The 25192-nt window shown below is 42.7% G+C and overlaps 1 protein-coding gene across 1 annotated transcript in view; it reads right to left on the bottom strand.

Moving 5' to 3' along the window:
* Nucleotides 1-25192, bottom strand: part of vps13c (vacuolar protein sorting 13 homolog C) — a 110217-nt gene that overhangs the window by 59828 nt on the left and 25197 nt on the right. Inside the window, exons 29-55 of the mRNA XM_047362512.1 lie at nt 24192-24268; nt 24012-24071; nt 23731-23881; nt 22907-23023; nt 22717-22820; nt 22447-22614; nt 17148-17452; nt 14599-14743; nt 14400-14508; nt 12893-13026; nt 12644-12800; nt 12463-12542; nt 12318-12377; nt 11841-11994; nt 11152-11292; nt 9120-9163; nt 8240-8282; nt 6266-6361; nt 6060-6092; nt 4111-4212; nt 2110-2172; nt 1449-1523; nt 1165-1274; nt 1001-1060; nt 867-926; nt 470-550; nt 277-334 (exon numbers count right to left, since the gene is read on the bottom strand). Of these exons, the coding sequence (XP_047218468.1) occupies nt 277-334; nt 470-550; nt 867-926; nt 1001-1060; nt 1165-1274; nt 1449-1523; nt 2110-2172; nt 4111-4212; nt 6060-6092; nt 6266-6361; nt 8240-8282; nt 9120-9163; nt 11152-11292; nt 11841-11994; nt 12318-12377; nt 12463-12542; nt 12644-12800; nt 12893-13026; nt 14400-14508; nt 14599-14743; nt 17148-17452; nt 22447-22614; nt 22717-22820; nt 22907-23023; nt 23731-23881; nt 24012-24071; nt 24192-24268 (2787 nt within the window). The remainder of the gene's footprint in view (nt 1-276; nt 335-469; nt 551-866; nt 927-1000; nt 1061-1164; nt 1275-1448; nt 1524-2109; nt 2173-4110; nt 4213-6059; nt 6093-6265; nt 6362-8239; nt 8283-9119; nt 9164-11151; nt 11293-11840; nt 11995-12317; nt 12378-12462; nt 12543-12643; nt 12801-12892; nt 13027-14399; nt 14509-14598; nt 14744-17147; nt 17453-22446; nt 22615-22716; nt 22821-22906; nt 23024-23730; nt 23882-24011; nt 24072-24191; nt 24269-25192) is intronic.

Genomic DNA, 25192 nt, shown 5'->3' with positions numbered 1-25192 from the left:
GCATGCCCCACCGGGAGGAGGCCCAGGACACGCTGGAGGGACTGTGTCTCTCGGCTTGCCTAGGAACGCCTTAGGATTCCCCTAGACGAGTTGGAGGAGGTGTCTGGGGAGAGGGACGTCTGGGTGTCTCTACCGAGTCTGCTGTCCCCACGACCCGGTCCCGGATGAAGTGGAAGACGACGAGTACAGGTACGAGTATATTCATAGTGATCCTGATTTATTCAGCTGACATCACTAAGAATGAATATTTCTGACAGGGATAAGACCTGAACTTACTGTACTGATAGTGAGGCAGTTGCTGGTCTTTACTGCTGATCTCTGACTTCAACTGGTCCTGCAGGAGGGGTTGGGGTGGAGGTAGAAAGACCAGGAAGAGGGGAGGAGAAGTCTTTGAGTCCAACAACTCTTTAATAATATCTTAATAATCAGCTTCATTTGAACAAGTAATGATATAAAATCATCAACTCACTACAATGTCCTGCCATGAACACTTGTAGTACATGGGACTGTTGACGTTCCAGTACGCACAGAGACTTTCCAGACGACCGAGCTGATGGACACAGACACACATGAAGAACCAACTGAGTAAGGGTTAGGGTTAACGTTTTACCTCCGGCTGTGCTTGCATTAACAAATGGGAAGCCAGCACTGCAAAGCAACTGTAATATGTCGAGAATATCTTCAAGTTATTCCGTTTAATTAATAATAGAGATCTCAGTGAATGGTTTTATGATGCTGGTAAGCAACTTCTGCCTCATGGTCTAGACTGCTGGGCCCACAGCTTACAAAACCTTTTTCTACACAATGTCTGCAGACTCCAGAAGGTAAGCAGGGATGTTCAGGTGAAAGTGAGCAGATCTTCTCACCTTATAGATGATCTTTGCAGCTTCATTCAGAATACACAGCTTCCAGTTCTCATCAGTGGTCTGAAAGTAAAAGAACCCAAACTTGTAAGCAGCACCTGCACAACAAGTAGCTGAGTCACAGTGTGTGTGTGTACCTGTAGGCTGAGCTCAGATAGAGTCACTCCCATCGATAGGGGGCGCTGTGGGTCTGACAGCTGAAACACACGTCAGTGAAGCTCAGATTTAGGAAGGTCCCCAAGAACTTATTGCACCAGAAAACAGGACTAGAACCTGGACCCAACTCTGGATCAGTACTTACATCATCCTCGTAGCGCAGGTGGATCCTGCTGATCTTCACTTGCAGATTTTTTATCACCTGAGTGGCAAGTTTTTCCATAAACGTGTCCTTCTTCTCTTCCTGAGATTTCTCTGAAACAACCAGAGACAGCATGACACGTTAGAGACCGAGGCAATTCCACCTGGATCAGAACATGTGCATCGACCTGAACGTCTCAGAAAAGATCTGCCAGAAAAATGAAAGAAATCCAAGCAACAAGGTCTCTTCAGCAACATTAAACTTTCAAGGTGAAATATGAGACTCACCTGCTTTGTTTTCATGTCGTTTCAGCTTCTTTAAAGCTTTTTTGTGCTTTTTGGGTTTTTTAAGCCCTTTTGGGACTTTGGCAGCATTAAAGAGAGAGACAGCAGTTAGTGAGAGAAAAGCCCGAAAACACAGACAGCAGGAGGAAGCAGAACTCACACATTCAGCCTTAGATAGTTTGGACCTAATGTTCAGGAACTGTGTAAACAGACCTCAGTTTGGCTTCAGAAACCAACAAACTAATGGAGCTCTGGCTGAGCCCGGCCAACAAGTCCACTTGCCAAGGCCATCACCTCGGTCCTTAAATTATCTGATGAGCATCCAAGCAAGTACTCCCAGGTCACACAACGTGGTCAGGCTAGCACGGCTGCTCTTCCATGCAGCACCCAGAGATGCTGCTACAACTATAATGAACCTGGAAACCATACCGCAGAACTTTGGTGCGTGGTCAAAACAGTGAAGGGAACTTCCACATTCCAACCAGCCTAATGGGGGACTTACTTCATTTACGATGCACCAAGAAGACCCATAAGACCCAGCAGAACCCGTCAACGATCTTAGTAATTAGTATTTCACAGATTTCAGATAGGTCTCTGTGTTAAAGGTGTGCCTGTGTGTGTTTCAGGTGTGTCTGTGTGTTTTGGGTGTGTCTCTGTGTGTTACCATTAAGCGGCTCCTTGTAAATAACGCTCTCCAGACCGAACAGCAGATCTCCGGTCTGAGACGCTGACAGCAAACGCAGCAAGAACAGGACAGACAGAATGTTAGTAAGTTCACTTGCAGACTCATGCACCCCCTACTGGCTCTACGCCCCGCTCCACTCGGCACAGGACCGGTTGTGTTTCCATTGACCAACTGATCGGTGTAGCTGTGGCCTGAAGCTCCGCCTCCCGCCGTCAGGTCGTTATACTACTGTTAACATCTCTCCCTGTGGTCAGTTATATAGAACTGGTCATAGTAATCACTGCCAGTCTATGAGACCGCTCTACCGCGACAGTGAAGTGAGGCAGAAACCTGTTACAAAAGAATGTTTTTTCATGTATAAAATGATCCATTGGGATAATTATCTGGACCATAACCCAGACAGAACTTATAAAATAAGGCTCAGGGGTTCTGATGTGTGGGAGGTGGCAGGTGAAGCAGAGAGGAGACAACGCTGCTGCCTGGATGGATGGTGAAGCTCCAAAGTTTGCTTGAAGAAGTTAAAATGTTGGGCTTTATGAGGAAGTTTTTGTCTCAACCATGGCAATAATGAGGACAAGTACTTTAAAGCGCAAACCTGCAGACTTCTGACCGGAGTGACGTGAGTTTTAGGTTGGATATTGGATATTTGTGCTCCATGAATTCAGCTGGGTTTTCCTCCCATTTGACCCGATGCAGGCAGTCTGATTACAGGCAGTGGCTCCCTCCTGCAGATGCTGGTTCTCTTAAGGACCCTCAATAAATGTCAGAACCAAACTCACTGTTTCATGGTTACTGTTTTGGGGGAAATGTTTGTGTGTCTAAACAGCTGATTTTATGTGTGATCAGCTGGTTTAGGATGTTATTAAATAAAGCGCCCCCTACCTGCATGTAATTCAGAAAGCTGATGTGTCCTTGTTCTTTTCTTTCAGCCTTCAGGCTGGTTTATGATTAGTAAATAGTAAAATTATATTTGGGTTTGACCCGCTCCCGCCATTGTGGTCCTTAATATTGTGGTAGCCGCTCATGAGTTTTATTAACGTTTGCCTGCGTTACCTCTTGGTAAACCTTCTCATTTCTTCTGGTCCCACGGCCACTCAGTGAACAGCAGTCTGTTCACATCACATGTAGTTCCGTACTCAGCCCCGATTGGACCTGCTCAGGAGCAGGGACTAAAAAACTAGGTACTGGTACGGAAAAAACTGTAATGGAAATACTCTCAAAGTGAGCCGAGTGGAGTGGAGCTGGGCCAAATGGAGCCAGTGAAAAAGGGCATTGCATTCACCTGGAGACCCGTGAATTCATCTAGAGATTCATACATTCACCTGGAGACTCATGCATTCACCTGGAGACTCATGCATTCACCTGGAGACTCAAGCATTCACCTGGAGACTCAAGCATTCACCTGGAGACTCATGCATTCACCTGGAGACTCAAGCATTCACCTGGAGACTCATGCATCCGCTTGTCCAGGACCTCTTGTGATCAAATGAGTAATAGCTGCAGCACATTGAGTTAGCTGGCTGTAAACTATTCTTGTGATGTGTATTCTAATTTATTTTAATCTAAATGAAGTGACCCTAAACTAGATTAAAATATAGGTTAATAAACTGTTTGTACTGAAACCAAGATTATATATTATACTAATATCATGGCTAGGAGATCTATTAACTAAAGAACTTCATAGTTTTTAGTTTTTTGAACATGTAGTGTCACACCTGCAGACCCACAGAGTCTTTTCTTTCATTTCTGGTTTTCCAGGTTTGGTTTTATTAAAATAAATTTAGCTAAACTCAGAACGGTCTCTGTGAGGTCTCCAATTAGGACGTCCGTTGGCCTTACAGTCTGCCTGGATGAGACATTTCTATGGTCAGAATCAGAAACCCTCAAGTAACAAGCAGCATTTGAAAGCAGCAATGAAAGGGAAAAAAAAAACAGGAAACCCAAAGAAACCACATTTCTGGTGCTGCGGGTGGAGCTCACCTCTACGTTCAGCAGTCTGCAGCGCCTCCTCGATGCGCTGCAGCTCCCTCTGCTTGGCTTCCTGCTGGTATCGCTCCTCCTTCGTTGCATCGTACTTTATAGCTGCAGGAAAACAAACAGCAGCATTAGAGGATTATTTTTTAAAGGGAAGCTACAGGAGAACAGCAAACAGCCACAAGCTGGCTGTGGCTGAGGAACTGAAGAAACCACTTGACTGATTAACACCAGAAGAAGAATCATCACCAGCATAGAGTTACAAAGAAAGGGAAACCTCTGCCTTAGTCCTGATCCCGAAACATCAGCTGGACAAAAAGATCTCATAACATCCAGTCCACTCAGCTAGAATTCTGATGCAGAACCAGTTCAGCCCTTAACACATCCCTGTAGGAACATAAAGAGTTCAGTTCTGTTTGAACTGACCCTGACTCTGAACTGCAACAATAAAGTACAAAAATAGCTTAAAGGGGACACATCATGCAAAATCCACTTTTGTAGCCCTTAAATACATGTTCTTGTGTACTTGCAGAAAAGTTGAAGATGGGTTGTATTTTTCACTTCGTTTACTTTTATCTATCATCCGTTACATTTTTATAACTGTTACGTCAGTATTTGCTGCGGAACAGCTAAACAAGGTCATGGACGTCCGGTTGACCAATTTCGCATATCCACCATTTTTATTTCTTGCTGCGATTTTATAGTCCAAGCTCAAGTATGCCGAAGCTGCAAGTGGATAAGTCTAAATGCTCGGTTCAACTGAGTTTAATTCAGATTTATTTATTTAGCCACAATTCAGAACACGTCATCTCAAGGCACTTTACAAAGTCAATTCAATTGAATCATACAGGTTTCAAGTCGGGTTCATACATTCCAATCAATCCTAACTATCAAAGAGTGCAGTCAGATTCAGTTTATTATTTAAATTTCTTAAACCAATCTGCCACAACAGACTGGGAGTTTGAGAGAACAGAGCAGAGACACAGACAGAGCACAGAAGCACTGATACAGTAATCCGGTTGTTGGGTTTATTAACCCACAAAATTCATTACACCGTCCCCCAGCATCAGAACCTCTTCAAAGTGCCTGTTTAAATTTTATTTTTAATGCAAATGTTCCCACACATCAGTGGGGAAATTCCTATTCACTTCCAGGACGAGTGCCTTCAGCAACCTCCTCCAGTATCAATAAGGATTTGCTGAAAGTAAGGGGTCAGTTCGTTCTGTCTGTGGAAACGACAGTAAGCTGCAAATAATGCAAAAATGACAATAAAATTTATTTTAGACATTAATTTATTGTGTTGGTATGACATCCTGTCCATTGTTCTAATAGCAGCAGCATCGTTCCTTCTGCTGATGTTAGCGCTGTGCTGCTTTTAGCTCCTTGAGGACAGAACCGTACTGCGTGTTGTAAATATTATTACATTAACAGTTTTCATTGTTTTTGCCTTGTGTCTCTAGATAATTGTATCTCTGTTATCAAACTACAAAAATGGCCGAATGGGTTAAAGTGGAGCGCTCTTTGACCTAGTGAGAAGTGCGTCAGTAGCATTTGAGACTGCACCAAAACGAGTTGCTCTCAGGCACACCTCAGAACAGGTGAAAGAGGAGCCTGTGGAGCTACAAGAACAAGGAGTTCAGACCAAAGCATTGAGGTTCCACTTTATATAGACCACAACTGGATGGTTGAAGGGTGAGAAGAAGGGATTTTAAAGCATGAGTTGTCCCCTTTAAAGAACAAATCCAGCTTCTGAAAATGTACCAAGCCATGATTTTTGTGTCTAAGATTTATAGATCAGGAACCCCAGAATACAACCTCATAAATAGGGTCTGAAGTTTCAAAATAAAAGAATTTCTGCTTTTATTTTGTTACACAGCTGTTTCTCCCTTCTAAAGGTCATTGTGGAGCACCTTCATAGAACCGATCAACTGCCACCTCCAAACGTCGCAGCTTACCGTCATAAGGAGTAGCTTTCAGCTGAGACTGAGCTGGAACACACACACACACACACATTACCTTTCATCAGCGTGCAAGCTCCTGCTGCTGCAGCCGTCCATCTGAAGATATGTTTTTTCTGATTTTTGTTCCTGTGTGTGCTAAGTAACAACCAGAGTCTGATCTGATTAATCAGGCTGATCAGCTCTGCTTTGAGGTGACTTACTGGCTCCAGGAACAACCAGGAGGTACAGACCCTCCAACGTGGCTACCACCGCATCATTGTAGAGGTTCTTCCAGGGAATCTTCAGCGTCAGCTTCCCTGTAACACAGCCAACACAAGGTAGTGTGAGGAAAGTTGTTTTACTTAATTTACATGTGAAGAAGCCTGAGATCATAGAGTGAAGAAGGGCAGATTTAATTTTCTTGTCAGAACCTCAGGAAGAAAAAGGCTGTGAAGACAGAGCAACCTTGAAACACATCTGAGAAACATTTCAGAAACATGCTGACCAGAAAACCTTCAGATTTTGTTGAAAGGGCCTATGCCTCTTGGGGATGTGTCAGGCCAGCCAAGAGCCTCAGGGACTGGGCTGGATTCTGGTGGGGATCCCTTTCTCTTGGCCTCCCTGAAGCCACATATCTCACCAGGTGGAAGGCACTGTGTTTCTCTCCTTTGGCCCTTCTGAGTTCTAGCTGCTGCAACTGGCTGATGCCTGCCTGGGGGTTAGGAGCGGTTTCCCTTCCTTGGTGCTGGTTGCTGCCATTGGGGTGACTGCGCTCTAGGATTGGTCTGCAATGGGGGACATGGCCGCAGTGCTGAGCTGGAGGGGTTCAGTGCCTTGAGTTTCTTCCTGTGTGTCTCTGGCCTGAGAACCACTGCTATGTTGCTGTTCAGACCTACTTGTGTGTCGGTTGTCTGGCTTTCTGTGGGGGATCCTGGTGTCTGTCTACTGCAGCGATCTCCAAGAGCAGAGGCTACTGGCTCTTTGCTGCTCTTAGGCGCTGAGTGTTTCAAGCTTTATACCCTTCTCACCATTGTAGAAACTCTGCACCTCCAGGTAACAAATTAATGAACACACTCACACACAATTTAAATGGTTGAAGGTCATACAAAAACAAGTTCCTATTTCACTGAATCCAACTGTCTACTTTGATACCAAAGAAAGTCTTGATTTACCAAACTCAGTTGGGCAATTAGGATTTCATCACCAGATTTTTGCTCTATAGCAGAATTGCCCTGGCACATGTGTGAACCAGCTTCTTCATGTGGGATGCCTGAAATGCCGAGGCAAGACGTGAAAACAAAACCAAACAGAATAAACTACATGGGTGAAAGGGAAGGTTTTATTGTAAGAAGCAATAAATCTGCTGGTTTGACACCGTATGGGATGTTGGTCCAGTCTGACCCAGTTCAGGTGAGGAGGATGCTAGTGAATTTAAATCTGAATGTGGTCTGACAGGCAGATGATTATCAGAAACAATCTTTGATTTGTAGCTACTGACTAAGCTGTAGACTAAAAGGCTATTCTGCTGCATTTATTAAAACGAATCACATTTCATTCACTCTAGTTTGATGTCTCAAAAGCTTGAACTGGTTTATTTGATTATCATCACATATTCGATAAAACATTTGTGAAAATACAGAAAGGAGTCATTTTATTCCTAGACAGATTAATTCGACACATGATTGTTTCTGAAATCTTTATTCAATCTAAAACACCATAGGTTTAAGGGTTTTTTGGCTTCTTCACCACCATTGATGGGGTGAATGTTGATCACAGCAATACAGCTCGAACCTTGACACAATTATTCTACATTACCACAAATAAACCTTTTATTTTTTCTATAATCTGCCTTTGCTGTTGATATTTCTGTCCAGATATGACCTGTATAGGTGTTGCAATTTTTAAACTGGACCTCACCCCAAAATCACCTGTTTTTAAGTTTCACTTTGCAAATTGATTTAATTTAATATGCATTAATGAATATAATATAATCCAGTTGTATGGAGTCATTAAATGCATCAGAATATCCCTTCAGTCAACAGTCGAAGGCTAACTTCAGCATGGTGCTGGATCCAAGCGAGAACTTATTTAATGTATGAAATAAGAACATTGTATCGGTTTTAAAAAGGTTTTACTCAAAACCATCCCCTTCAGTCTAAAAGCATTAAAACACAGAAATCAGGTTCAGGACTCACCAATCTGTCCGGCTTTTACTTTGAAGGGAACGTCGAACTCGCTCTGAAACATAAACAGGTCAGTCAGGGTCTGCTGTGGGTAGGGTTGGGTTGAGCATCGAGTCTCGATTGGACCTGGGACTAACATTCTGATTCTCCCCGCATTGTTCAAATCTTTACATTTTGATTCCTAGTTTCGACACCTAGTCTGCGGACACCTGGTCTGCTTCTTCCTTCGTCCTGACACTAGCACCACACTGCAGTCAGAACCAGACCAATAAAACAATAAAATACATCTTTTACCAGCACTGAGGAAGCTAACAAAGTTATGCTTGACCTAAAACATTGGGTCAACTCAAATCCAAACACCCAACTAAAGTTAGCCTATATATTTTTTCTTAACCAACAACACAAAGCTGCTGTGAGAAATGTATTGTAAAGTTCATAGAACTAAAATTCATAGAGACTATTTCATCCAGAAAGAGCTCTGGGTAGCCATCTCATGTGAACTTTTTTGACCCTGCCTCTTAAAAGAATCCGAATCGAGAATAGATAGGAACTGGAATCGAAACAAGGAATCAGAATTGTTCAAATTCAAATAATGCCCAACCCTAGCTGTGGGTCATGGTTTGTCCAAGCAATTCATGCTAGACAGTGAGAGGTCCCACTCTGCTGTAAATCTTGAACCACTACAGCTGACAACAAACAAGAAGGGTAGTTTCTGCACCACTGAGATACCACCAGGTCATGTGATCTGCTCACAGCTGCAGGGATTTAACACTTCTGATGATGACATACCTTCATCTTCATTAAGCCAGGCAGCAGCAACAGACAGACACTGCTCCTTCAAAATAAAAGCACCGTGACCAGATCAGAATCCAGTTGAAGGTTCAGGACTTACCAGAGCATTTTCTTTCACCCTCAGGTTCTCCAGAACAACATTTCCTACAGAAACACAGAGAATACATAGAGGCAGTCTGAACCTGGTGCTGGTTTTTGTTAGTTCTTCTGCAGGACTGCATGGTCAAACAACACCATCAATAAATGTCTGAAGGAACAGAAGAGTTAATGTGATAATCTGTGGTATCAGTATAATGAATCAGACCATTTCGTCTCCCCGTTTGCACTACAACCAGCACAGGAATGTGTTTACTGATTAACCTGATCAGGACCTGAACAGTACACCTGTTAACTCTCCTTCTGGGGTTTTTCCATCAGCACTGAGAGCTGGAGGCTGATAGGTGGAGTCTCCTTCCCAGGTGAATAAACAGGTAAACTTAATAACAAGGGAATGCTGCCGGACAGGCAGGATCAGGATGTCACTGAGCATACGTGTCCACATGTTCTTCACTTGTTTGTAAGCTCAACATTTACAAAATCAGCTCGATTAAATCTTTCATTAAAAAGATTTTACTGTGAGGACATAAACTCTTCTCCCATAAAGTTTTTATGAACTATTTGTATCTTTTATTATTTGCGCTCTTTTAATAAAGTTTTTAGGGTAAGATTTAATCCATAAACAAAGAAAATGTAAGGCCACCCATACTGCTTTTATGAGATAAAAGCATCATCTAGCAGCTCCTGACCAGATGCATTGATTAAGTTAGAGCAGTTTCTTGCTCTGGGGCCTACAGTCGTGTGTTAACACAATGCCAAGGTAGAACAACATCAGCAATGACCTTAAAGAAGCAACTGCTGCTGCTCATTAATCAATGAAGGGTTATTAGGTCATCTCCAAACTATCTGAAGTCCGGCAGATTCAACCCAAGGTCAGAGCGTGAACCTCAGAGAAATGACTAAAAACCCAAGAGCTTCATATCAGACTCTACGGGCCTCAGGCCTCACAGGTTAAAGGTCACGTATAGTAAAGCACAGCAACACGTTTGGAGAAAACCAAACAGTGTATCTGCACAAACACCTTAAACCCAATGTCAAGCATGGTGGTGGAGGGCTAATAATACAGGTCCAGTCAGGCTGCCAGACAGATACTACTGAGAGTTATTGTTGCTAAAGCAGGTTCTACATCAGGGGCTGGACCTAGATTTTCATTAATTTTCTTAGCATTTTGAGAATAATATGATGACAAAGTGCAACATGTCATCTATGGTCGGGGTTGCCTCTTTTTCAGACCTCTATGCCACCAGGGGGTTTTGTGTAAATGTAAAATTAAAAACTAACATGTTTTTGTGATCATTAGACTCTTCATTTGTTGTTAAACTTCCTATCACTCAGTGACACACACACACACAGCCTTCGTTATGTTAATGTGTCTGTTTAATGCTGATAAAAAAATAACTGATAATAAAACTGCAGTGCGTGTGTTTGTTCCTAGGCTGAGCTGATAAGCTGCACCTTACCTGCATTAATGCATTACACGGTGCAGCATTAACATTCTGCACACTGATCTATCTGATCTGGGACCACCATCTGGGTCGGCCCATTATTTGTTGTTTACCAGCTGCTGACGCTCCACGAAGCTGAAGTTTTCAGCCCAGACCTCCTTCTAATAACAGACGATTTATTAAAGCCCGGTTCTAACCGGGGGTTACACCTGCGTACACGGATCTGCTTGAGTCCGGGGTGTTTATTTTGGGCCAGAGTTAAGTTCGGGGAACATTTGAGAAACTGTCAGTAAATTTTATCTACAATCAGTGAAATATGGTCGCAGAGGCGCGATCGTTTCCGCAATGTAACAGGGAGCCTGGGCTCTGCTGAATAAAGTTTAGATTTCAGAAGAAATAAGGGGGAGCTGTGGTTAAAGTCAAAGCCGAACTCAAGCCTGCATCATAATCCAAGAAACAATCACCCCACTGAATTATGCATTTTATGAATATTGCATGCCGGAAACAAAAAGATTAAAGCGTGATTTTGTGAACGGAGCCTGGTCTATCTCTCTGTCACCGCGATAGCTGCGAGCTAACTGGGTAGCTCACCTCCCCAGATCCCGATCTTCAGCTGGGACTTGTCCAAGTTCTCCACATAGACTCCAATGAACCTGTTCAGGAGGTCGCTGACCATAGACTCGAAGACCATGGCTGGTAGCCCCGGGACGGACCCGCTAAAGGTCACGGATTATCTGCACCTGAGCTCCGGCTGCGAGGATCGACTCGCTCTGTGATCTACAGGCGCTGCCTGCATGTGTGTGTGACAGAAAAGAGAGAAGGCTGGTCAGTCATGTGACGGTGTCACAAACAGATGAACACAGGGAGTTTATGTTTCTCTGTGACCTGATTCCTAAGACAATCTGCGTGTTTGAGACGGTCATGTTGCATGTTGACGTGATGAAGCTCATACATACAATTAGTTAATGCTCCATGCTGCAAAAAGGAACTATTAGCTGCACTCTATCATGATCACTAACCAGGGCCTTTTCAAAGATTTAACTGAATGTATAAAGTTTGGCCTCATGTGTAATTTGCACCTGGTCTTCACTGAGCACCTGGTCTGAGCACCTGGTCTTCACTGAGCACGCAATCTTTGTAGATCGAGTGCAACACACCCACTTATTGCACATGCATTTTTTTTTTGCATCAGCAATTCAGCGCTATTCATTTGTAATCTTTGAAAATCGGGCCTAATGTGTTCAGGTGATGCGGCTTCTGTCTGTAGAAGAGATACTGACTGGACTTCGCAGATGCCATCTTCTCCTCGGTCTTTAGACAGACCTCCTTCTCCACAGATGGCATGCTGCTGGACGACACCGACGATGACAGGAAGTTAACGGCTGACAGGAGAGCCTCGGTGTGGAGCATGACATCCAGAGAAGTGAAGGTGACCTGCAGAGACATGAATACTGACTGAACACAGATGTTCTCATGACATAATTAGAAGAACAACAAGCTGATCCAACAGGAACATGCTTGATCCTGGTTAAATCCTACATTAAGAATTCTTAAAATATTTTCCATTGTCCAAGGATGGATCTTCTAGACAACAGGAATTTGTCTAATATTGGGAAATATTTCAGCATACCATATTTATTTTTCCACACCTGTCCAGGGCAGGACTATTCATGAATTCAATACTTTGTAGGAACCGTAAACATTTCATTTGCAGATGGATTGACCATGGTGGAAGATCTTGATGAACAGGAACTCACATGGATCATCTGCTCTGTGTTCTTGTGGGTGGTGCAGAAATCTGGTCCGCTGCGGTCAGCCTGATGAAACATGGACAGAAGGTTACTAAATGAAACCCTCCTCCTGAACAGGAACGGCTCATCTGATTCTATGGTTTCTCCTCACCTTGCAGAACTCTACTTTGAGCAGCTCAGCTCCAGACTCGGCCGAGGAGCTGATGAGACACAGCGGATCACCATCTGAGTCTGAAACCAGAAGGAATAAAAAAAAAAGCAATCCTTTTCAGCCTCTCTGCAGTGGGAAGATACCAGTAAAACCACAGAAACCAGTTCCAGCAAAATCTGACCTTTAAACTCCAGGCTCTTCACAGAGACCTGTCTGATGTACGTGGTGGCGCTCATGTCGTACATCCGGACTTTAGTGTTGATTCCCAGCTGATCGAGCTGGAAGACCAGGAAAGGCGCCTCTTCCTGCTTGATAAGCTTCTTGAGGGAGAGCAGCACCTGAAACAGGCAGAAGAACATTGGAGGAATGATCTAAATCCTGAGGAGATAAACTCTAATGTCGAGGGTTTTGTTGACAAAAGATCCTTCACCTCTTTGACTTCAAAGTCAACCAGGACTTTGACGCTGTCCTTCTCAGACAGTCCATTGTTGGTGGTGGCCATTGTACCATCAGATCCTGACTGTAACGACACCACCTCTCCTTGCTCAGAGAGCTTCGCCTTTTCTGTGAAGGCAAACACACATTTCGAATCTTCAGTTTCTTTAATGGAGCCTCAGGTTGTTTACCGGTCGATTTACCGGTCGGTCTACGTTCCTACCCTCACCTATGACCATGAACTTTGGGTCATGACCGAAAGAACGAGATCCCGGATACAAGCGGCTGAAATGAGCTTCCTCCGTAGGGTGGCCGGGCACTCCCTTAGAGATAGGGTGAGGAGCTCGGCCATCCGGGAGGAGCTCAGAGTAGAGCCGCTGCTCCTCCACATCGAGAGGAGCCAGTTGAGGTGGCTCAGGCATCTATAACGGATGCCTCCTGGACGCCTTCCTCGGGAGGTGTTCCAGGCACGTCCCACGGGAGGAGGCCCAGGGGACGGCCCAGGACACGCTGGAGGGACTATGTCTCTCGGCTGGCCTGGGAACGCCTTGGGCTCCCCACGGAGGAGCTGGAGGAGGTGTCTGGGGAGAGGGACGTCTGGGCATCTCTGCTGAGTCTGTTGCCCCCGCGACCCGGTCCCGGATAAAGCGGAAGACGACGAGTACGAGAATGAGATGGTAATGGAAGAAGTTCGGTTAAATGTCTTCTGAACCAATTCTGAGTTGGTGTGGCTTTATGTTTTGGATCAGTAAACCAGTTAAACCCACCATTGATAATCTATTTTCGCTGTAATAAGGTCCCGGGGCCTTTGGAAGAGAAGCAGGTCTACAACATCACAGGTTCTCCAGCATATGCATGGAGCATGAGGAGTTATTTAACATCTTCAGCCTTAGTTTCACAGCAGACCCACCTGGACTGTTTGTTGCTGAAAAGCTCAATCTGAGTCTCAATCTCATTTTGATCAAAGTTCCCTGGTCCAGTTAAGTCATAGAAAAGTTGCAGGACACTGGACCTCCAGGACCAGAATCTCCCTGTTGTGGAGACTTGGTGATCCCAAGATGCCACTTCCTGTTGCAGATCTCTATCAGAGATCTTTGGAGATGTTTAACCTCCCCTACCATCATCCTCACTGGGTGATTGAAGCTTGGGTTCTGGTCCAGTCTATTAGTCTTGGTTCAAACTGTTTAATTATTTCTCTGACTGCAGATATGGACACAACTGGGTCCGGAGATGTTTTCTTCCTGAGTTATGAAAATCAACACTTTAATGATACCTTCTATTGTCTTTCCCATTTTGAAGAGTGGGTTAGTGGTTGACCTTCTCAGAGAAAGGGGCCTCTGTGTTACATTATATTTATACCCCAGGGAAACAAAGTCATGGAATAATAATTCAACCTGTAAGCTATTTGGAGAAAGTTAAAATAAAAATAAAATGCTTCAGTGACATTTTTGGTAGCATCGCCACAAATCAACACTGGGAAAACATCCTCAGAGTGAACGTACCTTTGGCTGCCTGTGTTTTAACATCCAGGCTGTGATCTTTACTTCCTTCTCCGATGTTTTCCACCAGAATCTTCATCAGCACACAAAGCTCGTCTTCACCCAGACTCATCTACATTTCCAATTGGACAGGTTACTGTCTCAATATAGAAGAATAAACTCTTATTTAAAAAAAGCCACAATGCTGCATGGACAGACTTACACTGAGAGAGCGGAGAACCCCCTGGACCTGGATCCCGGGGATCTCTGAGAACCAGGAAGCAGACAGGTTTCTGATGACGAGCAGGTCCAAGTTAATCGGCTGAAGGATTTCGATGTCTTTGGTAGGAAAGTCGAGCTTTGGTGTTCTTTTGAATCAACAGAAACTTTTAATCAGGTCTGTTATTCACATATTATTTAGATTTATTTTAAACATGAGCAAATATATTCACATATTACATTTCCTTCTTCCTTTTTAAAAGGAGGTGGAAGAACTATAAACTTATATATTCCTACTTCATCACAAACTCTAGTACTACTAAATTATTAAACTATGTCTATGCGTGACCAAACGTTTTTAGGGTTAATAAAAAAGTTTTTTGACCCAACGTAAAAATAGTTTAATATTTACGAATAATCTTCAAACCTGCAGTTCAAAAGGTCTAAATCAGGGTATGTACTCATTTTCAGAGAGATCCCAAACTAGGGGATGCCAAAATGTTGGAATGGATTTTAATAAAACTTGGTACAAGCCTTCAGGATACCACCTACAGACTGTAGGCAATATGGTAACGACTATGCAAAGTGGGCATGGCTTATGTGCAAAAATTTACCTCTGACCTTTCACTCTTAAAAAGGTTACTCAAAAATCACTGTTGGCACCTAGAGAGCTTAAACCTTTAAGATATGTTCTGTGCATAATGCCAGAAAGTTCCTATTCTTGTTTAAGTTGTGTCTCAAAGCACATCATACAAACTTTGTTGATAAAGCTAGCAGTGGTATGTACAATTGTCTTCTGCCAAACATCGTTACAACAAGAAGAGAATGACTGAATAAACTGATAAACATAAATGCTAATTAATATTAATATTTAAAAGTTATTTTCTGTGAATGTTCAGTTTCAGATTGGTTTGAATTCTTTTATATCCTGCTACCTTCACCCGTCATCCTTATAAACAGCATAAACAGATAAATGTTAATTAATATCACAAATTAATTAAACATTTTTTAATGATAACATCTATCATATTTGTAAATACAGGTCCTTCTCAAAATATTAGCATATCATTAAAAGGGTCTCTAAACGAGCTATGAACCTAATTATCAAGACACAGAAAGAAATTTCTGAACGAATAGGCTGTTCCCAGAGTGCTGTATCAAGGCACCTCAGTGGGAAGTCTGTGGGAAGGAAAAAGTGTGGCAGAAAACGCTGCACAACGAGAAGAGGTGACCGGACCCTGAGGAAGATTGTGGAGAAGGGCCGATTCCAGACCTTGGGGGACCTGCGGAAGCAGTGGACTGAGTCTGGAGTAGAAACATCCAGAGCCACCGTGCACAGGCGTGTGCAGGAAATGGGCTACAGGTGCCGCATTCCCCAGACCCGGGCTACAGAGAAGCAGCACTGGACTGTTGCTCAGTGGTCCAAAGTACTTTTTTCGGATGAAAGCAAATTCTGCATGTCATTCGGAAATCAAGGTGCCAGAGTCTGGAGGAAGACTGGGGAGAAGGAAATGCCAAAATGCCAGAAGTCCAGTGTCAAGTACCCACAGTCAGTGATGGTCTGGGGTGCCGTGTCAGCTGCTGGTGTTGGTCCACTGTGTTTTATCAAGGGCAGGGTCAATGCAGCTAGCTATCAGGAGATTTTGGAGCACTTCATGCTTCCATCTGCTGAAAAGCTTTATGGAGATGAAGATTTCATTTTTCAGCACGACCTGGCACCTGCTCACAGTGCCAAAACCACTGGTAAATGGTTTACTGACCATGGTATCACTGTGCTCAATTGGCCTGCCAACTCTCCTGACCTGAACCCCATAGAGAATCTGTGGGATATTGTGAAGAGAACGTTGAGAGACTCAAGACCCAACACTCTGGATGAGCTAAAGGCCGCTATCGAAGCATCCTGGGCCTCCATAAGACCTCAGCAGTGCCACAGGCTGATTGCCTCCATGCCACGCCGCATTGAAGCAGTCATTTCTGCCAAAGGATTCCTGACCAAGTATTGAGTGCATAACTGTACATGATTATTTGAAGGTTGACGTTTTTTATATTAAAAACACTTTTCTTTTATTGGTCGGATGAAATATGCTAATTTTGTGAGATAGGAATTTTGGGTTTTCATGAGCTGTATGCCAAAATCATCCGTATTAAGACAATAAAAGACCTGAAATATTTCAGTTAGTGTGCAATGAATCTAAAATATATGAATGTTAAATTTTCATCATGACATTATGGAAAATAATGAACTTTATCACAATATGCTAATATTTTGAGAAGGACTTGTATATATGATCTATTATTTAAAAGGGCACAATGTGATGTTATCATAGTTGGTCTTGTTACCAGGGGAACCAAACCCAAGCTGTGCATCATGTCAATAAATTATTCTATACTTTTATTGTGATTAGGATTTAGCAAATCAATAATAAAATCCCAAAGAATAAACACTATATTCTGGTTTTAATAATCCCTTCAAGTTGTTGCTAAAATTCTGGTGTAGCTTGAATTCAAACCCTTTTAAGACATCCCTTCATCTCTTTCAAGTAGTGTAGATACCTGCAGAGCTTCAGCTGCGTCAGCTTTATGCCCATCTTCTCCACCACGACTGGCACAGGGAATCCTTCACCTGATCGCAATGCAAAGCTGTTTTCCACCGTGATGAGTCCCAGATCCACCACCAAGGCATTCTGGGATGTGGAGGACTGAGGGATGATGATGAGGGGAGCCTTCAGCCTGATGTCCATGGACAAGCGGAAACTCTTCTGAGCAAAGTCTCGGACGCTGGATGCTGCTTTCTCTGCGGCCTGAGAAGTGGCGCTGCTCAGAGCTTCTTTAGCCGTCTGAAAGTTGTCGAAGAACATCTGGAAGACAAACGGTGGGGTGAGACGACATGATGATTGGCTCACAGAGAGCTGGTGAGGCCTGCGCTGCATGTAAGGAGCATTGAGGTTGGTTTCTGTTTCATAAATATGACATTAGCAATATGAACCTTTTGAAAACAGCTCTCACACTTTAAACCTTGACTTTAAATCTGAATACAAGTACAATAAAATAAATCATTGAGTTTAAAGTTGTTAAAATTTAATGTTGGCTCTGCTTTATGTCTCACTGCAGCAATAAAAGCTGTTTGAAGGTTCATAAAGGAAGTTCCACATTTAGGAAAAGAGACTGAAGGTCAGAAAACGTCTCAGGTCAGGAAGTGAGGTCATTTAGGCAGTGATTATGTAACTGAAGGGGCATGGCAGTGATGAGGTGAGGTTTATGATGGCAGCTGAGTGAGTTGCATGGCATACAGGTCCTTCTCAAAATATTAGCATATTGTGATAAAGTTCATTATTTTCCATAATGTCAGGATGAAAATTTAACATTCATATATTTTAGATTCATTGCACACTAACTGAAATATTTCATGTCTTTTATTGTCTTAATATGGATGATTGTGGCATACAGCTCATGAAAACCCAAAATTCCTATCTCACAAAATTAGCATATTTCATCCGACCCATAAAAGAAAAGTGTTTTTAATACAAAAAACGTCAACCTTCAAATAATCATGTACAGTTATGCTCTCAATACTTGGTCGGGAATCCTTTTGCAGAAATGACTGCTTCCATGCGGCGTGGCATGGAGGCAATCAGCCTGTGGCACTGCTGAGGTCTTATGGAGGCCCAGGATGCTTCGATAGCGGCCTTTAGCTCATCCAGAGTGTTGGGTCTTGAGTCTCTCAGCGTTCTCTTCACAATATCCCACAGATTCTCTATGGGGTTCAGGTCAGGAGAGTTGGCAGGCCAATTGAGCACAGTGATACCATGGTCAGTAAACCATTTACCAGTGGTTTTGGCACTGTGAGCAGGTGCCAGGTCGTGCTGAAAAATGAAATCTTCATCTCCATAAAGCTTTTCAGCAGATGGAAGCATGAAGTGCTCCAAAATCTCCTGATAGCTAGCTGCATTGACCCTGCCCTTGATAAAACACAGTGGACCAACACCAGCAGCTGACACGGCACCCCAGACCATCACTGACTGTGGGTACTTGACACTGGACTTCTGGCATTTTGGCATTTCCTTCTCCCCAGTCTTCCTCCAGACTCTGGCACCTTGATTTCTGAATGACATGCAGAATTTGCTTTCATCCGAAAAAAGTACTTTGGACCACTGAGCAACAGTCCAGTGCTGCTTCTCTGTAGCCCAGGTCAGGCGCTTCTGCCACTGTTTCTGGTTCAAAAGTGGCTTGACCTGGGGAATCCGGCACCTGTAGCCCATTTCCTGCACACGCCTGTGCATGGTGGCTCTGGATGTTTCTACTCCAGACTCAGTCCACTGCTTCCGCAGGTCCCCCAAGGTCTGGAATCGGCCCTTCTCCACAATCTTCCTCAGGGTCCGGTCACCTCTTCTCGTTGTGCAGCGTTTTCTGCCACACTTTTTCCTTCCCACAGACTTCCCACTGAGGTGCCTTGATACAGCACTCTGGGAACAGCCTATTCGTTCAGAAATTTCTTTCTGTGTCTTACCCTCTTGCTTGAGGGTGTCAATAGTGGCCTTCTGGCCAGTCAGGTCGGGAGTCTTACCCATGATTGGGGTTTTGAGTGATGAACCAGGCTGGAAGTTTTAAAGGCCTCAGGAATCTTTTGCAGGTGTTTAGAGTTAACTCGTTGATTCAGATGATTAGGTTCATAGCTCGTTTAGAGACCCTTTTAATGATATGCTAATTTTGTGAGATAGGAATTTTGGGTTTTCATGAGCTGTATGCCAAAATCATCCGTATTAAGACAATAAAAGACCTGAAATATTTCAGTTAGTGTGCAATGAATCTAAAATATATGAATGTTAAATTTTCATCATGACATTATGGAAAATAATGAACTTTATCACAATATGCTAATATTTTGAGAAGGACCTGTATATGTTGAAAAATGAGCTCTGGGTGCAGTTACACGTCAGGCATGAAAAGCATTCATTTATTGCTGCCACTGTTCCTGCAACAGCAATCAGAGCATTCAGTTTAAACAACTCAAAGTCCCACAAATATGGGGGTACCAGGTTCTGTAGAGTTACACTCTGGTATCCTTTTGTCATGAAGATTTAAACAAAGGAAACTCCAAACTCTCCTCAATAAATTGACAAATGCACCACACCTGACAATAAAATAATAAATACGAAGAAAATCTAGGCTGTTAGGATATGGTCTGGTCTTAATTGTCTACCAGATTCCAGTTTGTTTAAGCTAATAATAAAACTTCCTCACACACCACGGTACTTAATGCAGTCCCTCAGGGCTCAGTGTTTGGGTCCGTTTTTTTGCTGTGTTTATTCATCCACTCGTAACATTTTAATAGCATGAGAAACACGGCTACATTTCTCCATTAATCCTGATGAATCCAATCAGTTAGACTACAGGCATGTCTCTAAGACATAAAAATGTTGATAACTTTAAATATTCTGCTTCTAAATTCAGAGAATATATAAGTTGTCGTCTTTGGACCAGAACCTCAGAAATACAAACTATTTAGTCAATCATTTATTCTGGATGCCATTAAATTGGCCTCCGGTAGCAAAGAACGTTGGGGTTAACTTTGACTAGGACATGTCACTTACTATATTAAACAGGTTTTCTTTTTTTACTGCCTGTTGTAGTTCCTAAACTGTGGAACCAGCTCCCAGTTTTAGTCCGTGAGGCAGACACCCTGTCTACTTTTAAGGCTAGGCTTAAAACTTTCCTTTTTGATAAAGCTTATAGTTAGAGTGGCTTAGTTTATCCTGAACTATCTGTGTAGTTATGCTGCTATTGGCTTAGACTGCTGGAGGACATAATGACCACTTTCACTCTTATGCATTAATTAATTATGCATCAACTACATGTATTGCTGCCATTAGCTTTATGTTCTGACCAAATCCAGCTCTTCTTGGATTTAAGGCTGTGGCCTCTTCAAGTTGGGTACTGGTCCTTGCCATTCTCCAATAACAGGTCCAGAATGGTTTAAAACACAAACTAGTTTGACGAGTTGAACTGGCATTCATGTTCTGAAGCTCTCAAGCTCTATTTGGCATTTAATAGACAAACAGACCTAATCAATGGGGCTCCACCTCCAAACTTTTACAGCATAAAAGATCTGCAGCATTGAAATTGGAACTGGTTTCCATTTCTTCCAGTTGCTACAGAACACCACTGTTAGGTTTCTTGATATTCATCTCTTCATATGAAACCCAATAAGTTGACGATAAATTGAGTTTAGGATGGGGTTAACTGGGTCACAGGGACCTTAAATCAGATGACATTAAAAGAGGGGTGATGGTACAGCGGTGTCTGAGTGAAGGTAAAGCAGAAGGTTTGGTGCAGTTTGAAGCTGCATGCTGGATGCTGTACCTCATCAGCTGACGGGTACTGAAAGCTAAAAGAAGCCTGTAAGGACAAAACACACCAACAAGACAGAAGATATTAGAAACAACTAACAGGTGAAAAAAACATGCAACGGTGAACAGAAACAGGTAAAAACATGAAACATTGAAGTTTTAGAAGTGTAGCTGCTGGTTCACGAGATTTATATCTGAAAGGTTTCTGCAGGCTGCATTCAGGTGGGTATTCTTCACCTATGAATGCCTGACTGAGGCCAACTACAGGAAATGACATCAGAGTTACCACTTCACCCACAGCTGTTTCCCTCTGCAAATGATGGAGATTTCAGGAAAACTTCTTGCTCCAAGCCAAGATGTACGCTGAAGTTCTGACTTTAAAGGTTTCCAATCACTCATCATTTGCATGAATATAAAATTTATTCTGGCATTTACTGATTTATTGTTCTTTTTCCAGGGTGGAATATTTATAGAACTGTAATTAAGATATCTAGGTGTGCGTCTCGTTTGCCAAAGTCTAGAAGAACACCCAAACTATCCCCCTCAGATAAAAAGGCGATAAATGTTCCAGAACCGTAAATGTTAAAGATCAGGTCTGTCATCAACTGGTAACTGCAGGAACACCAGTGTTACTTCCACTGTGAGGCCAGTTCATTATCACCATGTACTGAGACAATGGTGAACAAGAGAGAAGCGCCTGCTCCTAAACAGACACCTTCAAGCTGGACTGAAATCTCTGGAAAAACGTTTTAAGAGACAAAGTTGGAGCTGTTTAGACACAATGACAAGATGTTTGAAGGAACCAAGATAAGTCTACAAACCTAAAAACACTGTACCAAATGTCAGGCATGGTGGTGGCAGCATCATGGTATGGCTGCATTGCATAATGATGATAAAATAACGCTGACGGACTACCTCCTTGGAACGGTTGGATGCTCCAGCATGGCAATGATCCAAAACACACGTCCAAACTGGTTTTAATAGTTTTAATAGCTAAATCGGGTTAGCATCAAGCTTGGAAATGTCCTTCCCAAATGTCCGACCTCAACCCAGTTGGGAACTACGGACCATGACTAAAAGCTGGTGTTCCAGAACACCGAGCATTTTAAATGAACTCTACCAGTTTAAAGTGAAAGTGTTTAGTGGAGGTGCAACTTACTCACAAACATTTAACCAAATATTGGTGTATGTATACTTTTGACCCTATGGGAATCAGAGAAAATCTTCAATAAATTCAAACTTCGTTTTAAGACTCATTGCAGCTGTATCGGGATTCCACTGATCACTAAAATCTCAAAATGAATAAATGATGAGTTTGATGAAACAAACCAATCAGAATAAACAGAAACAGTTCACATGAGGTTGCTACAGTAGATCAAACAGATCCAGGTTACCTCCAATTTATCTCTGATCAGATTTTCAGCTCTGGGAGTCAACCTGGTTTACAGACTCTGGATTTGCAAGTGTGTGTGTATGTGTGTGTGTGTTTTGTTGCAGCTGCTGACCAGCAGAGACATGAAGAACTTGTGCAAGTAGACAATCTGGATGCATCCCAGACTCATCGTGATCTTCCCGTCCACCTTTGACATGTCGCTGTATCCGTCCCCCAGTGTCGCCCCCGTAAACAAGGACAGCTTAAAGTTAAACACCTCCTCACCCACGATGGATACAGCCTGGAGGTTGGAAGAAGAGGAGATCACATATGTTACTAACTGCTAGAACCAATACTGGAGCTGCTGCAGTCAGAGGATCTCCTGTCCTTGTGTGTCTCTGACCTTCTTGTGGATGGTTTTGGGGTTGGCATCTGTGACCACAATGTCTCTGAGGCGGGCAAACACCTCCGTATCCTTCGCTCGCACAAACACCGATGTATTGATTCCTGTGTGGAGGCAACATCAGCGCAGATTAGACTTTGTACATCTGCAGAAGTTCAGCTAAGACAGAAAAATAGAAAAATATTGGTACCCTGAACTCTGATGTCAGCGATGCTGCAGTGATCATCGCAAACCTCCACATGGAAGCAGTCCAACATGGCGAACAGCTTGAAGCTGAAGATGCCACCATCCTTACTGCCTTTAGACACTGAAGAACCACACACACACACACCTCCTATCACATCCAGAATGCTGCAACTGCAGCTCATTAAATTACAATTTTCTTTAAAAGTTAATTTAGTTCAACAATTCATTTAAAAAAGTGAAACTCGTATATTGAACCTATTTATGACACAGAGAGAGATTTTTCAATTATTTCAGATAAGATTCTGCATTACATTATTTAGAAAACTACAATATGACATCAGAACAATATGTTTTTATCCATAAACATTACTTTATGTTCATGTAACGGCTGGCAATAATGTGGAAGACTGGTGACCTGACTGTTGTCCGGCAGACAGTCAATGACTCTCTACACAAGGAAGGTGAGCTAGTTCATTGCTAAAGAAGTTGGGTGTTGAGACAGAAGCCGAGCATATTTATCTGAAATTAAGTGGAAGGAGAAACTGTAGAAAAAGAAGCACTAGCAAAAGGAATAACTGCAGCCTGCAAAGAATTGTGAAGGGAAAGTGAGAATTTTGGGGTTTAATTATCTGTAAACCATAATCATCAAAATACAGACAGACAGACAGAAACCTGCCAGGCGTATGAATAATGCTGGGCTTCAAAGTATGTGTAATGAAACTTAATATGAGTTTCACTTTTTTATTTGAACTGCTAAAATCAACATTCTGATGAAAATCTAATTTATTGTGATGTAAAGACACCTGTGAGGATACCGAGGGGAATTACCTGTCCAACCCTGCTCGGTTTTCTGCACCTGCTTTTTGGTTACTTGGTCCCGTGTGGCACTGAACTGTGCCGGCACGGTGCTGTTCAGGTAGCTAATGGTCGCAAGCAGAGCTTTAGTGTGAAGGAGGAAGTCTAGCGAGGAAACCTCCACCTGAAACAGCAGAGTGTCAGACAGCTGTGTCAGGATATTAAACAAAACATTTTTGGAAACCACGGGCCGAGAACATTATCAGAGTTCTAGCATGGAGCAATAAAACCCAGAGGCAAGACATTTTACCCACCTTCAGCATCTGCTCCGTGTTTCTGAATTGAGTCTGGAAGCTGGGACCGTTCGGGTCAGCCTGCAGCACCACAGATGAAGTGTTGGGAGACAAACGCAACAAAGAGTGTTAACCCCTCCCACAACATATTAAACACATCAGTGATGATTCACTGCAAATCTGAGAACATGTTCAACTCACCTTGATGAACTCCACCTTCAGGAGGTCGGAACCCTGCTGTTGTAAAGAGCTGATCAGGTGGAGACGATCTCTGCCCACTGAAACAGTCAAACAACCAACTCAGATCGGTTTAATGTTTGATTCTGAAACATTTTTAAAGCGCTTTACAAAACAAAAATTAATAAGTTCAAGAGATTGAACTAAAGTTAAAAACAAAGAAGGGAGCTGGCATTTCTCACACTGATTAAGAGCTGCTTCACAGGAGCCAAAAACCTAAAGACTCCGTAACAGGTTCTGGGGACCCGGTAAACTCAGGCCAGCGCCTTGAGAGCAAACCAGACGTCTTATACGACTCTAGGTTATAATAAGTAGCAATGTGGGTAGAGTCTTTATATGAGATGAAGGGAGCCAAGAAAACAGCAGAACTTTGTGGGAAGTACCTCTAAAATCTCTAACTGAGAGTATTTTGGATTAACTTTAGATTTTTTTGGGGGAGTTGGTTAGACATCTGGCTAAAACTGCAATAAATAATCCAGCCTGGGAGTGAAGTGAAGAATGCATGGATAATTCTTTCAGCATCAGTTTGGGAAAGCATGTTTCCCACTTTGGCGATGTTTAGAAAATAAAAGCTCTTTGTTAAGAATTTTAAATGTAAGACTTAAAAGACAAGACATGGTTAAAGTAATTATATCCAGAGAAATAATATGATTATAAAGTGTTTCTCCGCATATTTATATAGCTAAATAAAGGTATAGTTATAGTTAAATGATTATACCTGTGTTGTACAAGGATGTTAATATTGTAGAAATGAGCTCTCAATCATTCAACAGGAACCACAGCAGAAGGGGACCCGGGTCAAACGCTACAGAGAATTAATAAACATTAGGCTAAACTCAATAATAAACAGTTAAATCTGAATGTTCGTCCTCTCAGATGGTTTGAGGTTAAAATATTCTCAGCATGAAATCCTTAAACTGTCATACTGCTGGAGAAACAATTTCACTAATTGAAGTCCACCCAAC

This window comes from Girardinichthys multiradiatus, chromosome 4, assembly GCF_021462225.1.
Source record: "Girardinichthys multiradiatus isolate DD_20200921_A chromosome 4, DD_fGirMul_XY1, whole genome shotgun sequence".
NCBI classification, from domain to species: domain Eukaryota; kingdom Metazoa; phylum Chordata; class Actinopteri; order Cyprinodontiformes; family Goodeidae; genus Girardinichthys; species Girardinichthys multiradiatus.
This window is presented reverse-complemented; position numbering and strand designations above follow the sequence as displayed.